At 35.3% G+C, this 25,572-nt stretch overlaps 2 protein-coding genes across 4 annotated transcripts in view; one reads left to right on the top strand and one right to left on the bottom strand.

Annotated features, from left to right (window-relative positions):
• Positions 1-25,572, bottom strand: part of CENPP (centromere protein P) — a 153,795-nt gene that overhangs the window by 63,344 nt on the left and 64,879 nt on the right. The gene's annotated exons all lie outside the window — the stretch shown is intronic.
• On the top strand, positions 6,198-24,002 carry ASPN (asporin). Of its 3 annotated transcripts, none has more exons than XM_075513961.1 (10): positions 6,198-6,490; positions 9,481-9,602; positions 11,048-11,093; positions 12,026-12,309; positions 14,211-14,323; positions 16,473-16,686; positions 17,074-17,184; positions 19,619-19,712; positions 21,384-21,522; positions 22,796-24,002. In XM_075513961.1, the coding sequence occupies exons 4-10, from the start codon at positions 12,063-12,065 to the stop codon at positions 22,991-22,993; spliced, it is 1,116 nt and encodes a 371-aa protein (XP_075370076.1). In that variant the 5' UTR covers positions 6,198-6,490; positions 9,481-9,602; positions 11,048-11,093; positions 12,026-12,062; the 3' UTR covers positions 22,994-24,002. The 3 variants fall into 3 exon arrangements, with proteins under 3 accessions (XP_075370076.1, XP_075370077.1, XP_075370078.1); XM_075513962.1 differs by having other exon boundaries at positions 9,478-9,602; XM_075513963.1 differs by lacking the exon at positions 9,481-9,602.

The raw sequence follows: 25,572 nt of genomic DNA, 5'->3' as shown, positions 1-25,572 counted from the left end.
CTTATGCTTACTTGTGGTTTTCCCCTACAGGTGAAGTGGGAAAAGAATGAATGTTAAAAATCAGCAAAACACTTTATGATATATAAGTGATTAAAGGAAATTTGATTGTCTTTTTTTAAGTGACAACTTGGGAAAAAAAAAAATCATAGAATCATAGAATGGTTTGGGTTGGAAGGGACCTTAAAGATCACCTAGTTCCAACCCCCCTGCCATCGGCAGGGACACCTTTCACTAGACCAGGTTGCTCAAAGCCCCATCCAACCTGGCCTTGAACACTTCCAGGGATGAGCTTCACACTCCCCACCAGCCCCTCCTTGTTGGTGAGAACAAGGTCCAGCATAGCACCTCTCCTCGTTGGCTCCTCTACCACTTGGAGAAGGAAGTTATCATCAATGCATTCCAGGAACCTCCCGGATTCCTTATGCCCCCCTGTGTTGTCCCTCCAACAGATATCGGGGTGGTTGAAGTCCCCCATGAGGGCCAGGGCTTGTGAACATGAGGCTGCTCCTGTCTGTCTAGAGAGCGCCTTATCCACTCGGTATTCCTGGTTGGGTGGCCTGCAGCAGACCCCCACTATAATGTCACCTGTCCCTGCCCTCCCTTTAATCCTGACCCATAAGCTCCCGGTCGGCTCCTCATCCATCCCCAGGCGGAGCTCCGTGCATTCCAGCTGGTCACTGACATAGAGGGCGACATCCCCTCCTTGTCTCCCTTGCCTGTCCTTCCTGAAGAGCCTGTAACCTTCTATTCCAACACTCCAGTCATAGGAGCCATCCCACCAGTCTCAGCGATGCCAGTAAGATCATAGCCCTGCAGGCATGCGCACATCTCTAACTCCTCTTGTTTATTCCCCATGCTACGTGCGTTTGCATAAAGGCATTTAAGTTGGGCCCACGATGAAGCTGACTTACTGGCTGGAGTGGCTGGAATTCCTTTGTGCTGCTCTTCAGGTGCTCTCCTGCTGACTTGTGATCCTTCTCCAGGCTCTGGGCATCTATTGCTGGCACTGGCATCAAACTGGTAGGATTGGGATGGATTGAGGTTCCCCTCCCCCAGCAACTTTAGTTTAAAGCTCTCTTTAATATAGATTACATAATACTTATGATCTAATAATAGCATAATTATGAGAAAATAATGTTAAAAGCATAACAGCAGTGGTTAACTACAATTAAAGCAGACTTTTTCAGAGGTCTCCCAATGTATTTAGTGTTAGACCCAACCTTGCATGACAGAATTACTGCTATTGTGTCGACAAGACACAATTTTATAGATCCTTTATAAAATTCCCAAGAACAAAACACGCATCTGAGAACACAGGCTAGGTTAATTAATGTGGTAGGGCAATCACTTCTTTGCTGAGATAATATCCTTCTTTTTATGAGTAATGTTTTTGAAAGCTTTCATTTTGACTATTCCAAAGTAACAAATTGTGTGTTTCAAAACTTACAAACAAATCTAGTTTGGAGATCCTCCCCAGAAACATTGTTACTTTTCCACCTACAAAACAGCATATACTCAAAGTACATGCAAATGTTTACAGATCCATGTCTTCAATTAGACACAGAAGTGCAAACTGTGGTAATTACTGTGTTATAAATGTGGTATTTGCTGCTTCCATTTCTAACAGTCTACCACAAACTGAGTCAAGGTCATCTTCTTTTGGATCTTTGAATTTCTAATGTAATATAAATGACTTCTGTTGATAGGTAAAGTTAGGAAAAAACATAATACCAAATTAAATTAGCTTTGCAGTCTAACACACTTGGAACACTTTATTTCATTTTTTCTGGAATACAAAGGACTGGATGGCCACATTTCTGGGGTTTTTTTTTAAAACTACCAACTCAATGGCAATTGATGACAGCTACCACTTTAAATGTTGCCTGTATGTTCTGAACAACATGAATCTAGCAAAAGGTTGTGTATAAGAAAACTAATTCATTTACACTTCCATACTATTCATACTGTTTGTTAAAACAAAGGGAAAAATGGACAAAAAACCCAGCATTTACAGGTGATCAGGTTTGGGGTTTTTTTAACTGTTAAACTTTGGCAGAGTAAACGCTTGATACTCTGTGAGGAAATGTTGTGCTCAGTCCAGCTTGTATTCTGAAACAGAAAATTTTCCTTTAGAACTTATTATCAGAGTGATTCAGTAGTTTGGCACAGGTTGCAGAGCTTTTAATTTTAACTACTGTTTGATTTTCCATGAAAGAATGTCTGGTGTTTCCAATGTCTGTAAGGCAGATGAATACCCATATTCCATAAAAATGCGATGTAACATTACCCAAACTTGTAAGTAGCGTCAAAACCAAGACTAACAATTGACATGTACAGAAACCAAAACTATTTCAAGACCTTCATTCATCAAGCAGGTTATTTTTCAGGTAGAGAAGTTTCCTGACCCAGTTAAGTGCACAAACCTTGTTACAGGACCAAGGAGATGAGCATCAAGGTGGGAATAAACTAGCTGGGGACTTCTTAAATTGGCATTCCCACACAGATAAATTTGTATTAACCTATAGCCTAAGGTAGAACAAAGTTAACTTACTCTCCCCAGGCACATAAACTATCTGCAAGGGTGAAAAATAAGATCTGTCTCTTCAGGTTACTATTTTGCCTCTCCTGTCGTTCCAGATCACCACATTCTTGCACGCATAAAACATGATAGGCCTGACAATCACATGGATGCATGTACATGCACATTTTGCATTATAGCTCTTTTTATACATGATCTCTTAATACAGCAAGCTCTGAATTGCCCTTCAATATTGATACATTGCTAATAAATGCCAGGGACTAAAGACTTCAACTGCAAAATGGAACAGTACATTTTGTTGCAGTTTCTAAGTCAGCTGCCAAACATACGCAAAAAAGTATGCATGTATTAACAAGTGAAAGTTAATTCATGCATGATAATAAATAATAATAATTATTATTTTATATATTAGTATTGAAGAATCAAGATGAACTACAGAAGCCGAAAAATAGCTTTTCTATACTCAGCTAGCTTAAATGGTGTAGTTCAACTTGGGAAGAGCCAAAACTTAGCTAAAACCAAAATATGCAACTGCACTCCACATGGACTGGTTGTGAGCATGAAAGGAATATGTCATGTTATTAAAATGTGATGGACAGTCTCCAAGACAGATTTGTGCAGTTGATGTTAGATTCATCACTTTATGTAAACCACATTTATAAACAGAGCTAGAAAATGAAAAAGTACTTAGTTTGCCTTACAATAACAAACATATACAAGATCAGCTTAAGAAAAAGAGACTGCAGTGTAAGCATTAGCCACATATGGCAGCATCTGCTTGCTTCCTCAGACATATAAAGTAATACAAATATAGTCATTTTCAATAAAGAAATCAAGATAGAATTTTGTATCACTGATGTGATAATGTTAAATATAAAACACCACCCAAATTTTTTTTCATTTGCATATTTCATCATAGTGAAAGACAGTATCCTGAACCACAACATGCTGGATATAGTCCTATGCTTTGCCTCAGAAATTAACCTCCACTACTCCAAAAAGTCACATATGTATTTCAAGGCAAGACAGAATTCTAATTTTCAACCAATTCTTTCAGTGGTGGAAACAGAAGTCACTGAAAAGGTCTGAGCAAACAGTCTGACCTCGTATAATCTTTTAGTTATTTAAACATGTAATATTTTGTAGGAAAATATACGTACATTTGCTTGCAAGGAAAATACCCTCAAACTACTTCGTATTTAAGAGTATCTCTCTTCATTAAGACCCCAACGTCATGGATTAAACAATTGTGACAGACACACTTCTATCAGGCTATTTAAAAACAAAATCTCACTATTAATGAAACAGCAGAAGCAATAAGATATCATCATTTTTTCTTTTAATAGCATCTTCAACCACATCACCTCAAATCAATTGCTTTACAACACAGCCAAAAAAGCAGCATTTTTGCTTTACAACACAGCCAAAAAAGCTACCTCTAAAGGCTGCAGCTACAGCCTTTGAATGGCTGCTACACATTCTGCGTACACGTATAAGTACGCTGTAGTCCTACCCTAAAAAGTGAGGGGAATGTTGACCCAAGTACCTAGCATCAATTCATTTGTTTGCACACTCAGTTTCATTCAGAACTCCACAGCTGCCCTACTGTGCTGGCTCATGTAATGACTTTGGGTCCAAAAATTAAATTATACTGGAAACAGTGATCCTGGAGAGGAATTCTGCAGTAGTAGTTAGTTTTTAGTAAATTGGAAATAAGCTGCAAGTGTTTAAAAGAACAGGCTCATGAACTAGATTGAGAACCACTAGCCTATTTTCAGTTTTAGTATTGCTATCAACAGCTAACATCTAAAGTTCAGACTCTGGTAGTCAAGAGACCTGAAAAGATGACTTCTGGGTATTTTATTTTAGAATGCAATTATATTCACAATCAAAATACTAAACCCGTGTCTTGAGATATTGAACAGTTTCATTACAAGAACGGCATGTCAATATAAGCAAGACTTATTTCTACCATATTGATACTATACATTATACAAAATACATGGGTAATCCTTTATAGGATAAGATGGTGACATTTTTTCCAGATACTACCAATCTACATGTCAGCTTCATTATGTAGTATGTCTGTGACAAACTTTATATACATAGGAATGTGTTCCTACCACCAGAATCAAGTAAAAAGAGAAAATAATAGTTAAAAAAATTATTGATTCAAAATTGAGATGTTGCTAAACATCAGGGACGGGGAGCATTGCTGCAAAACTAGGATCAGCTGAAATTGCTGATTCAACACTTCACTATTGAAAGGAGAAGTGAAAAAGAAGAAACCAGTACATTTATATTGCAACCCTCAGGCCCCGCTCTCTTTTATTAAAGAGCCAAGAAAGTGTTAGAGGTTTCTTTAAACAGCAATTTAATACAAATTTGCTCAAGTAAATGCATCCAAACCAAGCTATTCAAAACACAGGGGAGTGTTTGCTTAGGAAGCTTTGGTTTCTAAATGCAGGCAAGAGAATGGAGATATATGCAATTTGAGATTTTAAAAAAGTTTAAGATCATCCTTCAGATTTTTATGTGGGAATGTGAGTGCTTATGAAACTGTAATTTCATTCCTTGGGAAAAGTGATAGGGAGAATCTTTATCATCTTTCATCTATGCTACTGGAACACATGCAAAACCAATGAGCAGGTAACACAAGTCTTATCTTGTTTGATATGATAGCACCAAAGTTTTAATTTTTGGCACAGTATCTTTTTCTTCCTCAAGAAAGTAACAGTAGACAAAATAACTAATGTGCAACTTAAACCATCATTTTGCAAACAGCACCACATTATTTGTATATTAAATAAATAAATAAAATTTCCAGGCTATTTTTCCGCAGCGAGACCAGACTTAACATAGAAAGGAGCTAATTAAAGAAACAGATGAACTCAGATGTACATGGAACTGGATAGATACAGTGTATTATAAATTTCAAGACACAAATTGTTACACTGACTATGAAACTTGCTTTAGGTAAACTCAATTAGTCTTACATTTCTGAAGTATACATAAACAGGCAGCCTATGAAAGGTAAACAAAGAATAACCCAGTTTCTAAATATTGTGATGTTCATGTCGCTACAAACAATATAACAGGGCAAATTCTCAAAGACTTTGTTTTAAGCTCACAACTTCAATCCTTATCACAGAATATTGCAAATATTGTCTCTGTTTTAAATAAAAGATATGCTTTATTTCTCATACACAAGAGAAATAAATTAACTATATTGACTAATAAAATCTGATCTACATTTTACATTCTTGAACCATCTTCCCCAGCCAGATAGTTGTCTGCTGAGAGCAAGAGGTAGTATTTATACATAACTATACAACAAAGTCCTCATTTTATAACTTTAGAAAGGTTTGGCAACATGCTGATCACTATAGGCTATTGGTTTACTCTGCCACTGGCTAAGGTTTTATACTTTTATTCAAGTCCCACTTTTTAAAGAATAACAGCTAATGAAATCCTAAATAAGAAGTGTGATTCTGTAGCAGGAATGACCTGAAATGGACCTCACTGTACTTCCAATGGCCTGATGTCAACTATTATTAAACTACAGGTTTTACAAAGTCTTCCACTAGACGTCTAGAGTTAAGCCAGAAGTTTTGGCTGTAATACAGGGAGTGATGAAAAACATATGAGTGGTAACAAGTTGTCTTAATATCATTCTTCAGTACTAAGATGGGCTAATCTGAAGCAGCACTTTACTCTGGTATCACCCACGGTGCCAGGAGGATCAAGAAGTTTGGAAGTGGAATTTTTCTTTATATTTACTTTCCATTTCACAGAAGTCAGACTAGCTTCCTTCTCTGTTTTGTTTTTTTGGTTTTGTTTTTTTGTTTTGGGTTGGTTTTTTTTGTTTTTGTTTTTAATATGAAATAACTGGACATAAAGATCTCAGGTGGATTATCACGGTGCTTCTGGAAGAACTATCAAACTTGCAAGGTATGTCCAGTTTGAATACCTATTCTATTTAAATAGCAATAAAGAATTAAGCAACAGGTTGTCAGTCACTATGTGCAGATTAATAATGTCAGGTAATTTAGAGTTACAAGTACCACTTTTTAATGGAACATTTGCAAATCTACTTTGCAGCTGAAATAATTCTGTATTTACTACCTCTGAGCTGCAAAGCAAAAAAAGGTACAGTGAATTATTTAACTATTAAAGAAAGACTTGTTAGAAAGACTTAACTGACAATAACATTTTTTTCCTCAGTTATTACAATCTATGAAAATCTATCCTACAATTATAGCAGTTCTTATAGTTACAAATCAGTGTTAACTTTTTGTAATTTGGTATTCAAGTTGGTTTTTTTTTAAAGTAGATATCAGCAAAGTAATTAAAAACGACACATGAAAGAGTGAACTGTAGATGAGCTACGACCTAAAAATGCTCATAGGCATGTTCAGTAACACACAAGAGTCAAGCAGTGTTTTCCATAAAAAGTAAATACTCTCTAAACATAACTTATTTTGTAAACATGCTATTCATTATTACACTATATAAGGTTCATATTGGAGTATTTCTCAAGGCAGAATCATTTCTTCAGTAATCTGACTGACCAAAAAATTTCCTCCTGTTTTTCTTAAGCAATTTAAGTAAATCAGTAGAGTAGACAAAGAGTTAAACGTAAACTCCTTTTATTTCTGTAATGGGACAATGACTAATAGAACCAGAACTATTTTTAAATACAGCTTTCAAAACAGCTATGGTCTTGCCTTTCTTTGGACAAAATCTGTGCACAGTGCCATGATTTGTGTTATTAATGAACACAGTTTTTCTTTGCCTCTGTAAAGACCACCACTGGGTCATTTAAACATTTCCTTTTCAGAAACAATGCCATAGGAAATTCGACTCTGTACACCGGTAACAGAACTGATTTCTAAATATAATTTAGTCTTTTTAAGTCTTAAAGCTTTACCTATTAACTCCTTCCGTGTCATAACTGGTAAGACAACAAAGACCACATGCTGCAGGACTGGCACGCAACTGCCAAGGAATCCAGACTTATTCTTTTTCCCCCCTTTTTTTTTTTAATGCACGCATCCCATACTAACAACATAACTTCTATCCTCACAGAAAGTGTTTTTCTTCCCATAATTCATGTTTAGAATTTTCATCTCACAGAACTATTGCACACTTATGTGGGAATTTCCCACACAATCTCTAAAAGGTTTTAATCATATTAACATACTATGACATCACCTGCATTCAACTAGTTATAAATGATAAATATTATCCTAAACTAATAGCATAAAAAGTTCCTATCTTCCATATGCTGTTTGGCAATATGAGTTTTGGTAACGATCACCACACTAGTGAGGATAAGCATGTCCCAAACAATTAGTAGAGTGATTTTCAGGATTGTTACATACTTCAGAAAAGAAAGTCAGCCTTATAGTACTCTCCACTTGCAAATACCTCACTTTGAGGTGGCTAGTGTTCCAGGGAAAAGATGCTATTCAGAAGCTTTTTTTTACTGAAGGAAAAGTAGGATTGCTATAAAGAATGTGTAATGAAGAAGTACATGAGCCCTCCTTGAATTTGCTACACTCTTTCTCAAACTCATCTTCAATGTTTTGGTCTGTAAAAATGAGCATGGACAAGGCCAGACTTTGTCCAAGCAACAGTCATCTATCTGTTCAGGGTATTATTCAACAGAACACCTGAGCCTGTCCACCAGCTTGCGTAAGTCAAGAATGGCTATCCCACCTCTTCTCCTTCCCTCTTCCCATTTAACGTTCCATCCCCCTAAACCACCCACTCCTTTGTGCTGGCTCCGATACTCAGACTGATTCAGTTTGTTCACCCGGAAAGAATGCGTTGGGGTTTTTGTCTTGCTCACATTAGCTTTATGCTGGTTTAGTGAGTTTAATCAGCTCAGTGAACAGCCTGAGTGGAAGAGCTGGTATGAGAACTGAAAGTATGTACCTGGGAGCAGAACCAGCCTCACGTGGCAGCAGCAAGCCATTAGTACACCTGTGTCCATAAACTGTACGTTCTGAAACAATTAATTAAATATTTCATAACATTCTCATGATAAAATAATTAAAGTATTTCCAGAAAAATCACTAGTATCTTGGATTTTTGTCTTTCATTTTCTTTTAATTCTCTTACTCTTGAAGTTTAAGCATGCAGAAAGTTTGTATCAGTTCTTTGAACTGAGCTGCAGAGTCAGAGCATTTCTACAGAGACGTATCAACATCTATTTACTGGGAAACTCAAAACCTCAGCCAGGAAAAAAAAACATTAAAACCTCCATAAAATCCAGTGCTTTGGAGGTTTTTTGGCCAATGCAAACCTGGAGTCAAACGTGATTACCACCCCTGACTACAAAGCCAATTAGCACAATAAGGATTTCCTAATGGCAAAATGGAAAGATAAAGCAAGAGCTTTTTCTCTTTCCTAAAAAAAAAAGTATCACAACTCAGGCTTCCTTCTGTAAAGGGTCTTGTTTTAAGAGATTTAACTCACAGGACTAATATATTTAATCAATGACATATTTCAACACTACTTTTCTTGAACTGTTTGTGAACAATGTGTGTTTTTCAAGAGTTCAAATTGGCCACTACTCCAATCACAGCCTCAACCTTTTCATAGTTTGAAATAATAATTTTTTTTTTTTAATATCTGAAAGGAAATATGCAATCCATTTGCTAAAGGTGCAAGTGTGGAAACAGATTTTTAAATTTTCATAAGACAACTTCCTAGCACCAGATCTGGAAGAACATTTCAGGAACATACGTGAAAGATTATCTTTTAGGTACAGTAAAACTATACACCCAGTGCCTATCACGAACAGAAGTCAGCAGGGACTTAGAAACTAGATGTCCCAAGACATGATACGTGCTATGATGCATGATATCCTACATTTAGAAATTGTACAACACTGAATAATACATAGAGCATTTTGTCACTTAATACCTAAGCAGCCAGGGGAAGAAGACCAGCCTGAGTGCCTGCCTGTGAAAAGCCAGCCATTAAAGCACTTGTCCAAGAAGAAGGAGAACTCAGAAGTCTGAAAGGCTTCAAACTCCTCATCTCCTAATTAATGGTATGACTCAAGTATTGAACATTTTGACTGTTTTGCTGAAGCTGAAATATAAGATTGATAGGGCCAAATATTCCAAAAGTGTACAGCCAGACATGACTGCAATTCTCTCCAAACAAACAAATGTAGGTTCCACATCTTGTTCCTAGTACTGTTTATATTCAAAGACGCTTTCAAGAAAACACGTTGTATAGGATGGCAAGTACAACCATAAAATTCTTTCTAGGAGCACTGAAAGATAACATTATTTTGAACACAAAGGAAAATATATGGGAAAAATATATGTGAAGATTCTTTTAAGAGATTGCTAAATCAGTAAAAGATACAGTACTCAAATGAGTATGCAACTGGAAGATTACAATACATATTAACCTTACAGTTATATGCTGCATACCTGCAAGATACAAAGTATAATGTGCTTCTGTTTTCAGACACATATTTGGGGGAAGGAGTCACTGCATTCTTTTCAAAAGGCTGATTTTTATGTAATCTAAATACTGTCAGCTTTTATCTTTTTCTGCACCCTGAAATGTATACATTACAGTAGTAGCAATGCATGCAATACACAGCATTTTAATACTGTTAAGAACCACATGCAAGAAACATCAAAATTACCTTGTATAGAAAAAAGCAATACAAACAAAACCTCAGAATTTTGAATAAGCCAAGTCAACACCCTTGTACAAACCAGTGCACTCCTTTTCCTGTGATTGAGGACTAATGACAAAAAGCCTACATAAAGACATTTTTCAGCTATAAAGAGATCAGCAAGCATTTAATTAGGTGATCAAACAAGAACTGACATCCGTTTGGTATTTCTCTAAAGAGGTCTATGATAGTCTAAATAGAAACTTTTTTATAAACAGGATATGCATAATAAAATTTACAACAGCCCCTCTTGGTTTGCACAGCAGACTGTAGCATCCAAATGACTTCCGGAATTGGTCTTCGGAGGGGAACAATGTAGATCTAAGGGCTGAACTTACAGTCTTTTTTCACAGAGTTGCAAAAAGACCCGTGGCAATTCTTATTCTCTCTGTTTTCCCTTGTGTCTAGTTTTACAGGAATATTGGGTCAATAAAATCACCTTCAGAATAAAACCAGAGTATGTAGAAAGTATCTAAGGGGTTTGACTTACAGATCCTCATTACTCAGGTAACACACTATGCTGTGGGACTGGACTCCTGTTTTTTCCCAGTCAGGTGTGGCTAAAAGAAATCTGGTAAAATTAGAACTCAGAGAAGCTGAATGAAATTGAATGAAGAGCTGTAATGAGACAGAATCTGCCATATTTGTCCAAAGACAAATCTACTTTTTAAGTCCTTCGTAACTTGTGTATTCTTCTCAATAACATCAGGGAAAAAAAAAAAAAATCACTGTAGTTATCTGACATGGGGTTTTCTGCTTTGAAGGTACCCTAACTGATACAACATCTTTCTGTCTTCCAGACTGAAGGACCTTCGATTACACAAGAAAGATACTTTCAAGTTACAGGTAATCTAGAAAGCTGATGGGTTTTATGGCATTAAGTTCGAGCACAGCGCATTTTGAACTCCTTTCAGCTGGGCTGCCTAGCTATCACGTACAGGCCCTAGGACAACAAAGCTAGGTTGAAAAAAGTGTTTATTGAAAAAATATGCACATAGAAGTATTGGTTTCCAGCTTTTTTTCTGGATGTAATTTAAGTTACTGATTTCAAATGACACAGATTCATAACCTGCAAGCCCTTGTCAGAAAAAAGAACCCTCATCAAATAAAAGTCATATACAAGTGTGCTTGCATTAAAATACAGAGGTGAACTTCTGTCAATAGCAATAATATACGCATGACTGGAATTTGGGAAAAGCTGTTGTCAGGACTGAAAACCCTATCTATTTTTCCAGATTAGAATAAGAAGTGTTTAATCAGAAGTGTTTAGGGAGTAAGAATAACAAGTGTTTAGGGAGTACCCTGATGAGTGCGTTTTATGTACTTCTAATCAAGTATTTCCCAATTTTCTAGATACAAGCAATGCACATAAGCCCATGTATCCCATTAAAAATATTTTTTCATTAAGAAGGAATAAAATAAATCTGATTCCAAGTTCTGGTAAAATTTGCTACAAAAATTACACTTAAAGCCTGAAGAAAATGATGATACTATTTTTTAAACTCAACTAAAAAACTTTGATATGGCATTAATGTCTGATGAATTAATATTTTAACGGTATTTATTATAACACATACTTTTATAATAATATAAATATTATATTTTAAAGAATATTTTTATATTCTTCATCTTTCATATACTAATTAAACCTTAATACTCATAACAGACCATTTTTCAGGACCACAGACTGTAGCAGTGAGTGAAGTAAGTAGTTCAATACCTTTATTTGCTGTTTCACTTTCAGTGAGTCTTGTGTTTGTGGTTTTTTGTTTGTTTAGTTTCCTCTTCAAGATTGGCTACCCTGATTAAGAAGATATGAAAGAATACACGCTCTTCCTCTTCTTGGCTTTGTGCTCTGCCAAACCTCTCATTGGTCCTTCATATTTTACACTAAAGAATATGATGCTCCAAGATATGGAAGATGATGATGATGATGACTACGATGACAATTCTCTATTTCCAACCACTGAACCAATTATGCCACTAATTCCTTTTGATCTGTTCCCAATATGCCCCTTTGGATGCCAGTGCTATGTGAGAGTTGTCCATTGCTCTGACCTAGGTAAGCATGAATTTGTGTGTCTGTTCTCCACCAGACTCTCCTTTGGAGGGTTTGCCTTTTAAAAGATGAATTCTACAGCTCCATAAATTGCACCTATTCACGTATTCCTATACTAGTCATTTTCAAAAGGAGCTTACATTTTTTCAGTTAGGCTTGCAAACCATACCTAATTCACGTCCAGCAACTAATTTGTGTCCAGCAATTTTTACAACATAAATGTTTTCCCAGTTTATGTGCATCAGTTTAGAATATTAATAAACTGCTATAGCCACCTTCCATTAGCAATGACTTCTATTGATAACAGCATAGAATGGAAAGGCATTTAGAAGATGTAATAAATAACTGTAAGACTATTTAACTGAATAAATAGCTAGTTTATCCACTAAGAGAACAATCATAGAATGCAAAAATGCTTATATTTACATTTTAGATTACACTTTCTCCTGTTTCATTTACTTCCATAAAGTTCTATCCAAACAGAGGAGCACAAAAGTTTGCTGCATCTTCTGTTTGTATTAGATAAGCTGTTAGTCCCCTCTCTCAAAAAAGCCTATGGCTAAAGAAGTACTTCATTCACAATTACAAGGCAACAGATCAAATGACAAGAAAACATAACAAAGGAAATAAACCATAAATAAATAAATAAACCATAAATAAACCATAAGGAAGTTTAACACCAGCACATACATGGGATACAAACTATTTGCTCAGCTTAACTCCACTAAAGTGCGCATCACTGGTAACATTTCAACCAAAGGCAAATCTGCTGTCACTGTTGCAGATACAAATATTAATCATGCCAATTTGAATTACTGTTCATTGACATTTTCCCATGATTCAAGGTAATCAAAGGACTATGCTCCTGCCACTAGCACAGTAACAATGACATTCGTTCTCATCACAGCTCTGCCACCATCCTAAACTTAATCCTAGACTCCTTGTGCCTCAGAAACATTGAGTCAATACATAAATTGCTGGGGTTTTTTGAAATGTGTCATTATTAAGAAATCAAAATAAACTTTTGCTGACAGCAATAAACTGTGATTATTGCATCTGGTTTACAGATTGCAAAACCCTTTACTTAAGTTCACAGATAAAAAAACCACCCTATTAACAGACTTCATCTTTATAAACAACTGTAACCTATTAATTATGGAATAATTGTTAATAAACTGGACCAGCATATAGCATTTGATGCATCATCATTTCCACTGACAAGCAAGTTACTACCCCTTGCTAGTCCCTTCTGCTGATTCTGGATCTCAGATGGCATGAACTGAAGTGGTTTTGTAACTGAACAGCAAACTGGGTTGGGGGATTTATACAACTGGTAATTAAGTACTGGCAGCTGGAAGACCATCCTCTGTCCACTTTTACCAAGAATACATTTCTCAGCCCTGATGTTATCTGAATGGCTATATAAGCAACGGTACCAATACATTGGATAGGGCATTGTATTGGTAAGCATTCAAGCACTTAGCAGAGATCCCTTAAAGCCACTGCAAGAGCCCAGTTCCTGAATACAGAACCACAGCCCCAGATCCTGCAAGGGCTGCTTTCTCCGGGGACTTAAGCAGTTTCCCTGTGGAACCCCTGCGCTCTGAGGCTGCTTATTTCACAGATGCAAGGAATCCGCAATGAGCACCCCATTCAAGCTTTTAATGGTCAGGGGTAGAAGCAGTTCCTCCTGAAACTATCCCCACATTTTTGTCATACATTCTTACATAATTAGTTCCTCTCATTATCCAATATTCCCCTCTATCCTTTGGTTTACGGCTATTCGTATTTTCTTTCCAACCATAATCATCAACACTCTTACTGTGTTTTGCTGTTTAGCAGTTAATTTCTTTGGACTTATATACAGGCATGTAATGTTTCTGTTATCTCACATCCTTAAATAGGTTTGACATCAATACCTCGCAACATTCCACCAGATACTCGTATGATTGACCTTCAAAACAACAAAATTAAAGAGGTCAAGGAAAATGACCTCCAAGGACTCACATCACTTTATGTAAGCTTGCTATTTTCCAAGTTTGAAATCTTATTTAGCAATCTGAAATATTTTGATACTTTTAAAATACAAATATTTTTCTTCTTCAATAGTATCCCTAAAAATACAGTCTAGTGCCTGCATATTTGACTGCTCCCACATAGTAAGAAGCAAATTTCTTTGAGCTGTAAGAACTATGCTTTCTACAACATCCAGAAAATGTACCATGTGTATCTCACCAAAAAGATCCTCAAGATTTATTCAGTGGCATTCTTAGCATGCACAGAAACACTCCCTACATTTTAAAGGCTGCAAGACAAGTGCTCCTTTTTTATCTGCTTAGCTGTAAAATACAAGAAAGACTTTAATCTCACCGGACAACTAGAATGATGTTTTCTGAGGGTATTTTCAAAAGCACACAGCATATAACCAACATGTACGCCACTGACACTAATGTTACAAATCTAATTGACCTGAACAGAAAGCAGACCAACACTGAATTACTGAAAAAGTCATGTGCTTTACTACTATTTTTTAACATGCTCAAGTATGCACGTAGAGACAGGCTTTAAAAGAAGTATCACTGGCAACTGATAAATCTAGATATTTACAGTACACAGTAATCCCTTTTTATAACAAATCTCAGAGGCCTGGAAAAGTAGATTAAATCTGTTTTGGAATACTTATTTCCATAAGATGTCACTCTAGGTCCAGTACCAACAAATATTGACAACTTTAAAATCTTCATTGTAAAAATGACAGATCTGTTCCAAAAGTTATAGCAAATTAACAGCATTCCATTGCACATTAGAAAGACATGAAACACACCTTAAACTAACATAAACCAAATTCTTTTCAGTCATATTTGGTTTCTGAGCAAGAACTGAAAATTTACCAGATCTGAGTGTTTATGAATGAGCTTGTTAATTATGATGGGTTAAGCTAGCATAGAAAAAATAGGAACCATATAAATTCATTGTTTGCAACAAAGTGTTTCCAATTCCCCTTAAGTGTCCCATGTCTGAGTAAAGAATGGTCTTACCAACAAATTAGGGGTAAGCACACTAACTGTGGTTTATATTCAGTATGAAAGATCTTATAGAAACCAACCTCCAATGACTGAGAAAGTCACTGGAACACATCAGCAATCACCACATTATATATTAGAGTCACCACTTAATTATGTCATAACTGAAAACTCTGAGCTGTTTTGATTTTTCTCATCAGTTTGTGGCAAGGCCTAACAAAATTTTTACAGAAAAGAAAGTTTACTTTATACAACCTGTCTGAATACTAGTCTACTTTGCAAAGGCACAGATGGCAACTTGGATTAGGCAGGAGCATTTCCTGTTTATTTCCTTGAGCTACCCCCATTTTTTCTGGAAAAAAAAAAAGATTAATTCTGTTTTGTTCTACATTTTTTTCCACAATTCCAGAGAGCAAATGACTTACCAACAGATCGAAGTAAAAAAAGGAACAAAAATGAATAGTCCAGATATGGAAATGCAGAGATGTGATTTGACATGAAAAATCATTTCAAATAACTCATATTTTGTAGTAACCCATTACAAGTTCTCTGATAACACATAGTAACCAAGAACAAAAGACTGTCCCCAAAAAGGACTAGTGTGCTGTACAGTCAAGAGACAGACCTAAATTCACAGGAGTTGAAAAGTTATGGCCAATAAAATACAAATCAATGTGTGTATATCAGTTGTATATAGACATTAACTTCTAAGAAATTCAGATTTAAAAAATTACTTTTATTTTGCAGCATTATGCTGAAATAAAAGATGAAATTCTGAGTTTTGAGAATTTGTCTGCATTAAGGAACAACAACAAAAAAAATGACCCCCATACAATCCCACAAAATACATGAAGACAAACATATTATTTTGCCAGTTTTTCTCATTGGTACCCTGTCAGCTCTGACTAGCTTTTCTCTACCTTCAAGCTGATGCTCCAGCTTCCAGATTCTTTTTTGTTTTTCACAATCAAGTAAAATGCCCAAAGTATATACAAAGGGCCAAAGTTTGGTATGATGGAAAAATGAAATATTTTATATACTTAATTGTTAAATTATATATCAAATTAATGACTTCAAAATTCATAATCATAACATTCCTGTATGGAGAAATTTTCTCTGTATTGCTCTTCCCATATTTCATAGGCACTGGCTTTGAACAACAATAAAATATCCAAGATCCATCCAAAAGCCTTTCAACCAACAAAGAAGCTACGACGACTGTATTTATCCCATAACCAGCTAACTGAGATTCCAACAAATCTACCAAAAACTTTAGCAGAACTCAGAATTCATGCTAATAAGGTTAAGAAAATCCACAAGGACGTATTTAAAGGAATGAAGTCTTTACATGTTTTAGGTAAGTCAAATTAAGTAGAAAAGAAAATGTCTTTATCAAAAATGTAACATACTATATATAATTTTCATTCAAACATTTTCCTCTTAAAGAGATATCCATGCTGTGGAAACTATCTCTCACAATTTAATTTCTATGTGAAGTTGGTACATACGTCAAGTTGGTACATACGTCAAGTTTCTGGTAACCCTGCAAGCCAAGTTAGACAGCCTTTATTCACTGAAAGTTGTGACTTCCACCCCTCGGGATAGGTAATCAAAGCTAAACATTAATTAATGCTTAGAACATCTGAAGTCATAAATACAATGAAATCAGCTGTTTATAACTTAGTCTAACATATACAAAATTCCTATACCATAAATACTTTTTTTTTTTCCCCCCCTTGGACAGAAATGAGCGCAAATCCTCTTAACAATGATGGAATAGAGCCAGGGGCTTTTGAAGGAGTAAATATCTATCATATAAGAATTGCAGAAGCTAAATTAACTTCAATTCCTAAAGGTATGCTTTGTTTTACCTTTTCTATTTTACCTATACCAGTATACTCCTAAATAAAATGCTTTAACATCTATATGATTATTAAAGTGTTCATAAATTCTGTTTTGTATTGTTCATACTACTAAACCACCTCCTACCTTATTTTTCTTTTTGTATTTAGCATCTAATTCTACATCTCAAAGGTGTGCATGTGCATGCACACACGCTCGCTCTCCAGCCCCCTCTCCTGCCTTCCCCCCATCAGGCAGTCCACTCCTCTTACAGAGTCATCCAGAGACTCTTCGCAGGAGAAACAATGTGAAGAAAATCATAAGAAGATGTCACTTCACATCTTTCACATCAGCCTCTCAAAAATCCTTACAAAGAAAGGATAAACCCCCTGATATTTGATCTGGGTCATAAGGGATGCAGAATTCCTACTTTCTTTATGCATTTAAAATGAAACCCCAAAATTTCTAACTTTAATTTTGAATGTTTCAAGCAAGACTGTAGCTCAAATTTGCTCTGCAATATAACCACCTTAATGCAAAACCCAATACAGCATTTTATACATCTTTTGATGGGGTTTTGCTAAGTAGAGTTTATTATTAACATTTTAATTAAATTCAACATAACATACTACAAAATCAAATCACTCCTTCATATAAAACAATTAACTTGTGATTTGGAGGTAGCAATAAATTAAAACATTAACTTTACAAATCACTGACCTCCACACACAAAAAAGTAGCACAAAGGAACTTAGTACAATACTCTACCTGCATTTTCTGTAGGTCAACATAGTATTTAATCAAATTCTCATGATTTTCAACTGCTCAAAGCTACTAGCAAAGAGAAAAAGGGGAGGAAACAAAGCATAATACCATATGTTATATCATTCATTAACTTACAGGGAAACTAAATGTTGGCCCCTAAGGTATTTATTTCTGGATCATTCAGATAAAGAACTTGTTTCTTATTAAATTTAATCTCTTCTTGTAGACAGATAATATATGCAAAAGCTTCCCTGTAGAAGAGAACACTAAAAAAAAAAAACAACCAAGCAGCAGCAAAACCAACTCACCCCAATTGTTCAGATAATTTTAAGATCAGAAACCATCTGGCTGCCTATGGTAGCACTCCCCAACACAAAAAAAAGACATTCTTTTAGTGTCATCATAATACCATCTCCTGTCACTTAGCACAAAACACCATACCTAAAATGATTCAGATTCTGTCTTTGCTATAGAGAAATCTCCTATAAGGAAATTCAGCATGAGGTCCAATATGTGATCTCAAATACATAAACAAATCATAAACAAACAGGATTTCATGGTGAACACATTGTACACAAATGGAAGCTAAGTTTGTAGATTCTTCTATCTGCAAGTGTTGTAATGACACAAAAAGATTTTAAAAAAATGTAACTTACAAATGCATTTCAAATCTAAAATGGACAGATTGGTAATCTTCCCTCTTAATACTGTAACTCAGACACAAGCAGCACCCAGCAGAATTGTAAACTGGAATATAAACTGGAAAAAAGCCCAAACAAGCAAACACCAAAGCACGTCAAGTGGCATAAAGAAAGACTGTAAAGCATACCACTTTTCTTCAGTACTGTCATGCTACAAGAAATAGCAATGGCTATGGGACCAGTGCTCTCCTAAGCCATATTAGTAACAGAAATACGTGGTTTGTCTTGCTTGGTGTCAGGGTGCCATCTAGACAGATGCTAGTAAAACTGAACATAAGATCAGCAAATAGAAATCTGAACTTGTGACTATCTTTCTCTGCCCTCACTAAGAGCATACTGTAAAAAAGATTCTCCATCTCCTGCTCCATTCACTGACAGTTCTGATTTGGGACTATTTGGTACCACATGAGAAAACATTCTGTGTACCAGCACAGGAAAGAGCATGCCAAACATCTCATTTTGCTTAGAGAATTCCGAAAGCTTTCCTCCCAGATCACATCTTAGGAGCTATAATAGCGCAATTGTTACATGGTGTGGAACATATCTACAAGAAATTGTCACAGGTTCCACAGGAGTAGGATTTTGACTACCAACTGTTAGATAATTGCACATAACATACAATTTAGATCTTTGACAGGTTAACCAAAAGCACATGAAAGCCGTTATAAAGAAAGCTAGCAAAACTATACCAAATTTTGGACCTCTGCAATCTTAACATTAGCATAAGCATTTTCACATCTTAATTTTTCTTTTAAAAGTTACTATTTTAAACCAAATTATGTTGATGATTTAAAAAAAAAAAAAAAAGTAACATACTTGTATCTAATAGCCATTTCTTTGATGCAGGCACCGCCCCCCACTCCTCAAGATTCTTCACCCAATCCTAAACACAAAGGAAAGAAGCTGTTTGGAACATAATAAATATTCCAACAAAAATAAGTTGGCTTATTTTTCTCATACTGTGCATTTGTGTTTCATCAGAATTGCCCACCAGTCTACTAGAACTTCATTTAGATGACAATAAGATCACAGCAATCGAACTTGAAGATTTCAACCGGTATAAAGATCTTCAAAGGTAAAATTCCCATGCAGAATGCTTTTATTTGATAAAGGTCAGACCTGGCAGGATCTCTTATCTCATACTTCTCTTGTTAATGGGAGAAGAAAGGATTAAAAATTTTAAGTGTTTTAGTAAGAACTGCTGTAAATAAGACCAAACTTAAAAAAATAAAACAAAACAAACATTAGCCTTGTTATTACGTGTCTCGCCTACAGTTCACAATAGAAGTGTATGTTAAGAATAGGATCTGATTACAAAACGTAATCATCATAAATTCTTACCTCGTGGCACCTGGGTGTTGTGTAATATAGCATGGCTTTCGCATAATATCTCTTAATGTGCTAGTAGTAATATGCCTCAATTAAGCATTGCATGTATTTCTCATACTCGGAATATATGAACCTTTGTGGTCACATTATTTATCAACAGTATTCAGTATTTTTCTCTAGCCTGTTCCCTATCAGGCCCAGGCATTTTAACTCCTTAGTCACTCATCTCACAAATCACTCCGCAAAATGAGGTATACAGCAACACCAACTGATTTTTGTTTTAGGAACAGAATGCCTTTCTTGCAACTAAATTTACAGGATTTAAGAGTCATAATAGCTTTTTAATTCCAGAGAAGGCCTAAGTGTACTGGAAGGAGACACTCCATACACACCCCAAAGAAAAATATAAAAGGATGGCAGGAAAAGGGAAATTTAAGTCTTGTTTATACAAGCACATGCGAAAACTGGTAAATTATAAGAGAAGATAAATTTACCTCCTGAAAACTAGCCTGAGAGATATACAGTAGCTAGTAAAGGAAACAACTTGATAACTGTTTCCAAATGTGATGGGGTTTAAGAAAAAGAAAAAAAAATGCATGTTTCTGAGGAATGTATCACCGATGTGGGACAAAAAAAGTAAGTTCTTTCTGTAAAGCTCAGTTAAGTACCCTGAAAATACGGCTGAGCAGCACTGAATTTTGGATTTGGTAATAGAAACTACTATCAAAGAGGAACTACTGAACTGCATTCAGATACCAACTTCAGTTTCTGAAGAAATCAAGAAAGGAGAAAAAGGGGATTGCACAACGTGTGGACAGAGCAATTGCAAACTGACCTGTGCCTCCACCTTCTGAATCACCTTCCTAGCAACGCAGGCTGAAGTCTTATAGCAAAAAATCTAACAAAGGCCTAAATTAAGGAAAATGTGGAAGTAGGAAAGAAGGTAGTCCTGCTTATTTTTAAAGTTTTGGACTAAGCTATATATATAAAACTGTTTCTTTACAAGACTTGCACTTTGGCTATTTATTAGAACAACACTTTTTATTACTGTGAGCATACTTTGTAGCTATACTACTTGATAAAAGGGCATGATTTATTTTATGAGCAGATTGGTTGATGTTTATTATTTTAACTCTTGCTACTGGAAGTAGAAAAACTGCATGCAAAACTGGACAATTGCTTACATCAGGCTAGCTGCTGTCCTTTAAGTGGAGATTAAATTAAGAATAAGAAAATATTTGTTAGAACAACGGTGGGGGTTTTTTTCCTATCAGAGGTAAGATTTCATCACCTTTCTCCAGTTCTTTTTTTCCCCATGTCTACTCCTGTGTATTTCAATCTTTAAAAAAAAAAGTATGCTCTTCAATGCTGTTGTTAATCTCAATCTTTAATTAAATGTTCCTTCTACTATTTCTAGGCTAGGCCTTGGGAATAATAAAATCAAAGATGTGGAAAATGGAAGTTTTGCCAACATACCAAGTATACGTGAAATCCATCTTGAAAAAAATAAGCTCAAGAAAGTTCCTCCTGGATTACCTGAACTGAAATACTTGCAGGTCATATATTAAACTTAATAGAAAGCTCTGGTAGTTACGAGTTGTTTGACTTTCACACTTCCATACTGATTAGGACATAATTAAAAAGCATAATTAACTGTCACATATATTTTGACATGACTCTCATACTAGGAAAACCTGAAATCATATACGTACTTAAAGAAATAAACAAGATCAGACAGCAGGAACACTTCCTAGAAAAAAAAAAAAAGGAAAACAACATGCTACACCCAGAAAAATGTTTTCAGAAAGTTTGTTACAGATTTATTATAGTTTCCATATTAGCAAGCCAGAGTGGAAATTTTTCCATTTCCACGCTGAAAAGCCTTAAATCCAAATAAAATTATTTCTAAGACTGAAATGATAAGATTTTAAAATTTGTACTTAGAACTAGATAAATTCTGCAATAAAATGCTTTCAAAACACATTTATTTCCTGAATTCTGGAATAGCAATTTAAAAAAAAAAGTCTTATAAGATGACATCTTATAAGATGTCTTATACCTTAGGATACAGAGCAGAACAAAGCTTGGGGAAACTTGAAGAAATGCATAGATGACAGAGCACATGATAAGCTATTTGGTAAAAGCTTTTTCCTCTGAATTTCATTTCTTTCCACTTCTCATTTCACTTCTATTTAAAGAAAAATCTTTTCAGAGAGAGAGATAAAAAAAAAAACCAAAAAAAAAACCAAAGCTCAAACATCAACTTACAATGTAATGTAAAATTAGATATACAAACAAAAGAGTTATTTTGTCAATGTACATTATTTTACTTAAAAAATTCTAAACTCTATCACAAGCCCTTTTTTTTTTTTTTTTTTAACTAATTTAAGCTACATCAGCACTAGACTTCTCTGTTCCTATAACCATACCGACAAATCTCTTCTAATATCAGCTTTTCTAGAGACTACTTCTTAAAATTTATTAAATCACTGAAAAATAGCATCATGGGAGAATATAATAATGCATCATTATAATTCTTACTATAAGAGAATATAAAACTGCATTTTAGGAGAATGTTCCATAAGAATAGACTTAAATTGTTCAGACAACACACTGATAAAATACTATATAACTTTTTTTTGTGGGAGAGACTGTGGCAGGAGGGAGACATTTTTTAAAGATTTAACAAATTTTTAATTCCTGTTACTATTAAGGTCTGCATCCAACTGATCTTATAGCAAACCTCAGTTATCTATATGCCAATGAATGTTTAAATATTTTTCCATTTACATATTAACTATTACATCTTACTGTTTCTTATTGCTGCAGGTAGTATTCCTTCATTCTAATCATATTGCAAAACTGGGAGTGAATGATTTCTGCCCAACAGGACGAAGAAAGAAGAAAGCATTATACAGTGGCATAAGCCTCTTCAATAATCCTGTAAAGTACTGGGAGGTTCAGCCTTCAACCTTCCGTTGCATTTTAGCCAGAAACAGTGTGCAACTTGGAAATTTCCTCAAGTGATACCGAAGTTGGTCATTTCAAAAAGCAAGCTGTCCAAATCAGTTCTACAATACTTGAAATTTGCAGAAAAATGCCAATTTTACACTATTTAACCAGTTTACAAAGCATTAGTTATCTCTGAAATAGTAAATTAGAAACAATATGTTAGTAGGATCTGTTGTATTATTTGACAATGTTCAACGTACATTTGAATAATTTAAACAAAAGCCTTTATATCTTACAGAAGGACTCTTGGAAGTGGAACTGGAAACTGTATTTGATGTTTCCTATCATAGGTGTTAAATTCTTTACTTAAATCACATAGTTTTGACATATTCTTTCTTTCAAATAAATTCTAAAAAACAAGTGGAAGTGACTTTTTCCACAGTAAGGAAAAAGTCTTTTCCTTGGCCAAAAAGTGTTGTAAGAAAAGTTGCAAAAAAATTGCCGAACTTCAAGGACAACTTCTTGTGCCATTTTTGATAATCAGCAAAGACACAAGAAATAGGTATGGTATTGTGAGGTCTTTTGTCTCTAAAGTAGAACATATTTTTATAAACTAGTAAGTGAGATAAATGTGGGTTTCATATCAAGAACTAACATGCAATAAACCTTTAAAAGTTTTTTGTATTTTTTCTTGCAACTTCAAGAGGGAAATGTCCTTCAATGTTTTGCTATCAATATAATTTGATGCACTCTGAACATTAAAAAGTAGGATTCAAGATTTATCATATGCTTCAAGCTTAATAGGAATGATTATTAAACTCCCTTTAGGCCAGCACAAACATTTTCTTTTATCTAGGACAATTGTAATCATGTTTTTCATTTAATTTTTTTCCTCTTTTATATTTTGACATCACACGGGTTAAGAATCCCTCATTAATGTAAGTACCTTAAAATTGCTGAATGCAAGCAGATAGCTGGAACTCAACTACCCTGACTTCTTACGTAGGTCAGCACATAGAATTCTCAATACTGACAGTACTGTATAAAAAGGATATTTTATATAACTATTTAGTGTATATTTGCTATTGGGATTCAAAATAAATTAAATAAACTCCAAGAATACTTGCATTTGTGTACTTGACTACATGATAGGTCATGTCAAAACATTCAGAGATTATAACCAAACACCTTTCTGACTCTTCTCTAGGTATTTTCTCTAGTCTTCCTTTTTCCAAATCTACATACCTTGCGCATTATTTATCACTGCTGTTCTTCACAAAGTTAAAAATTCAATGCTTTATTTGAAGCAGCTACAGGAAATGACACAGACCAGTAGTAGAAGAAAATACTACATAGAAATCAAGCAATTCCCAATCCCTCAGCCTGTCTACCACCTCCCCAAGTACACTAAGCAATAAGCATTGAGTGTAACATCTGATTTTTTTCATCTGCTTGGTCTCTTTGTATTTAATATTTTGTCAGCACCACTATGCTGTTGAGACCCAAAACCACATGGGGAGAGGAGGGAGAGCGGGCCAGGGGAGGCTTTTACTGAAGAACGGTTTTTGCAAACAGAAATTCTGTAAAACACTTCAAGGCAGAATAAAAACTAAACAAATCTGCAGATCACCAAGCATCCTTTTATTCCTGACTTCTGAAGATGTTTCTAAGGAGTGCTTTCCCTAGCAAATAACATGGGGAAAGCAGTGATCAGTACTGAAAATAGTAGTTAATGAGTATATTCTTCATCAGTTGGTCTAATTTATATCATGGACTTCTTCAGCCATAGCTATGTCATCATGCATGAAGAGCTATGATCTCTACACATAGACTGGTGTTAGAAGACAAGCCTGATGTATATATAGGAAAAAAGGCTATACCTTCAGTAGATTTTTCCACTAGGGAATTAGTTACTACACTCACAGGAAACAGAACTGTTGACGTACAGTTCATACAGGGAATGCACACCAGCTTTAACTGCAACTCTGCGTTCCCAGTGAAGATACAGTCTGAGACTCTCTATACGTTGCACTTTAAATAAATCCAACAGTAACAAATCTAACAAGGCTACAGAGGGAAACAGCCAACTCTTTAAGCCACCTCTATGAGATTTATGTGGAGCATGGAAGAACGTTGAAAAGAGCAGGGGCAGAAATAAGTAACTGAGAATGAAACAGCCTAGTAACATAAAGAATAACACACCACACAGACTAGTCATTTACCCTAGAGTAAATCATCGTCACACAAAATTTTTACATTCATTCTCAAGTGGGAGCACCTCCTACTTTCATGGTAACAGCACAAGTGCACATTCATACCCTCTGGGAAATACCAACCTTCCCTTAATGATAGGCTACCCTGCCTTATACTGCCATAAACAGCTCATAACCCCCTACTAGAGAGACAAAGCACTGTCAATAACAACTAACTGTCCAAGAAGAAAGTGAGGATTTGAAATAAATGCCCATTCTTATGTAGTAACAGCTAAAAAGCTGAAGTCCTTAATGTTCCACAAAAGGTTCACTGCTTAGGAAGTTTACTACTGAAAAGATAGAGGAAAAGGCAAATCAAATCAAGGATGAGGCAGGAAAATTTGTAATGACCAGAGGGTAATCAAGAGCCAAAAAAGATTTGAGGGATTTCCAGTGGAAAAG

This window comes from Mycteria americana, chromosome 11, assembly GCF_035582795.1.
Source record: "Mycteria americana isolate JAX WOST 10 ecotype Jacksonville Zoo and Gardens chromosome 11, USCA_MyAme_1.0, whole genome shotgun sequence".
Lineage (NCBI taxonomy): Eukaryota > Metazoa > Chordata > Aves > Ciconiiformes > Ciconiidae > Mycteria > Mycteria americana.
Note: the sequence above shows the minus strand (reverse complement) of the source record. Positions and strands in the feature narration are given on the sequence as shown.

Coding starts and splice junctions, on each gene's coding strand:
- ASPN (XM_075513963.1), top strand. CDS start 12,063: ATGAAAGAATACACGCTCTTCCTCTTCTTGGCTTTGTGCTCTGCCAAA. Junction 14,324..16,472: donor AAGGACTCACATCACTTTAT/GTAAGCTTGCTA, acceptor CATATTTCATAG/GCACTGGCTTTGAACAACAA. Junction 16,687..17,073: donor GAAGTCTTTACATGTTTTAG/GTAAGTCAAATT, acceptor CCCCTTGGACAG/AAATGAGCGCAAATCCTCTT.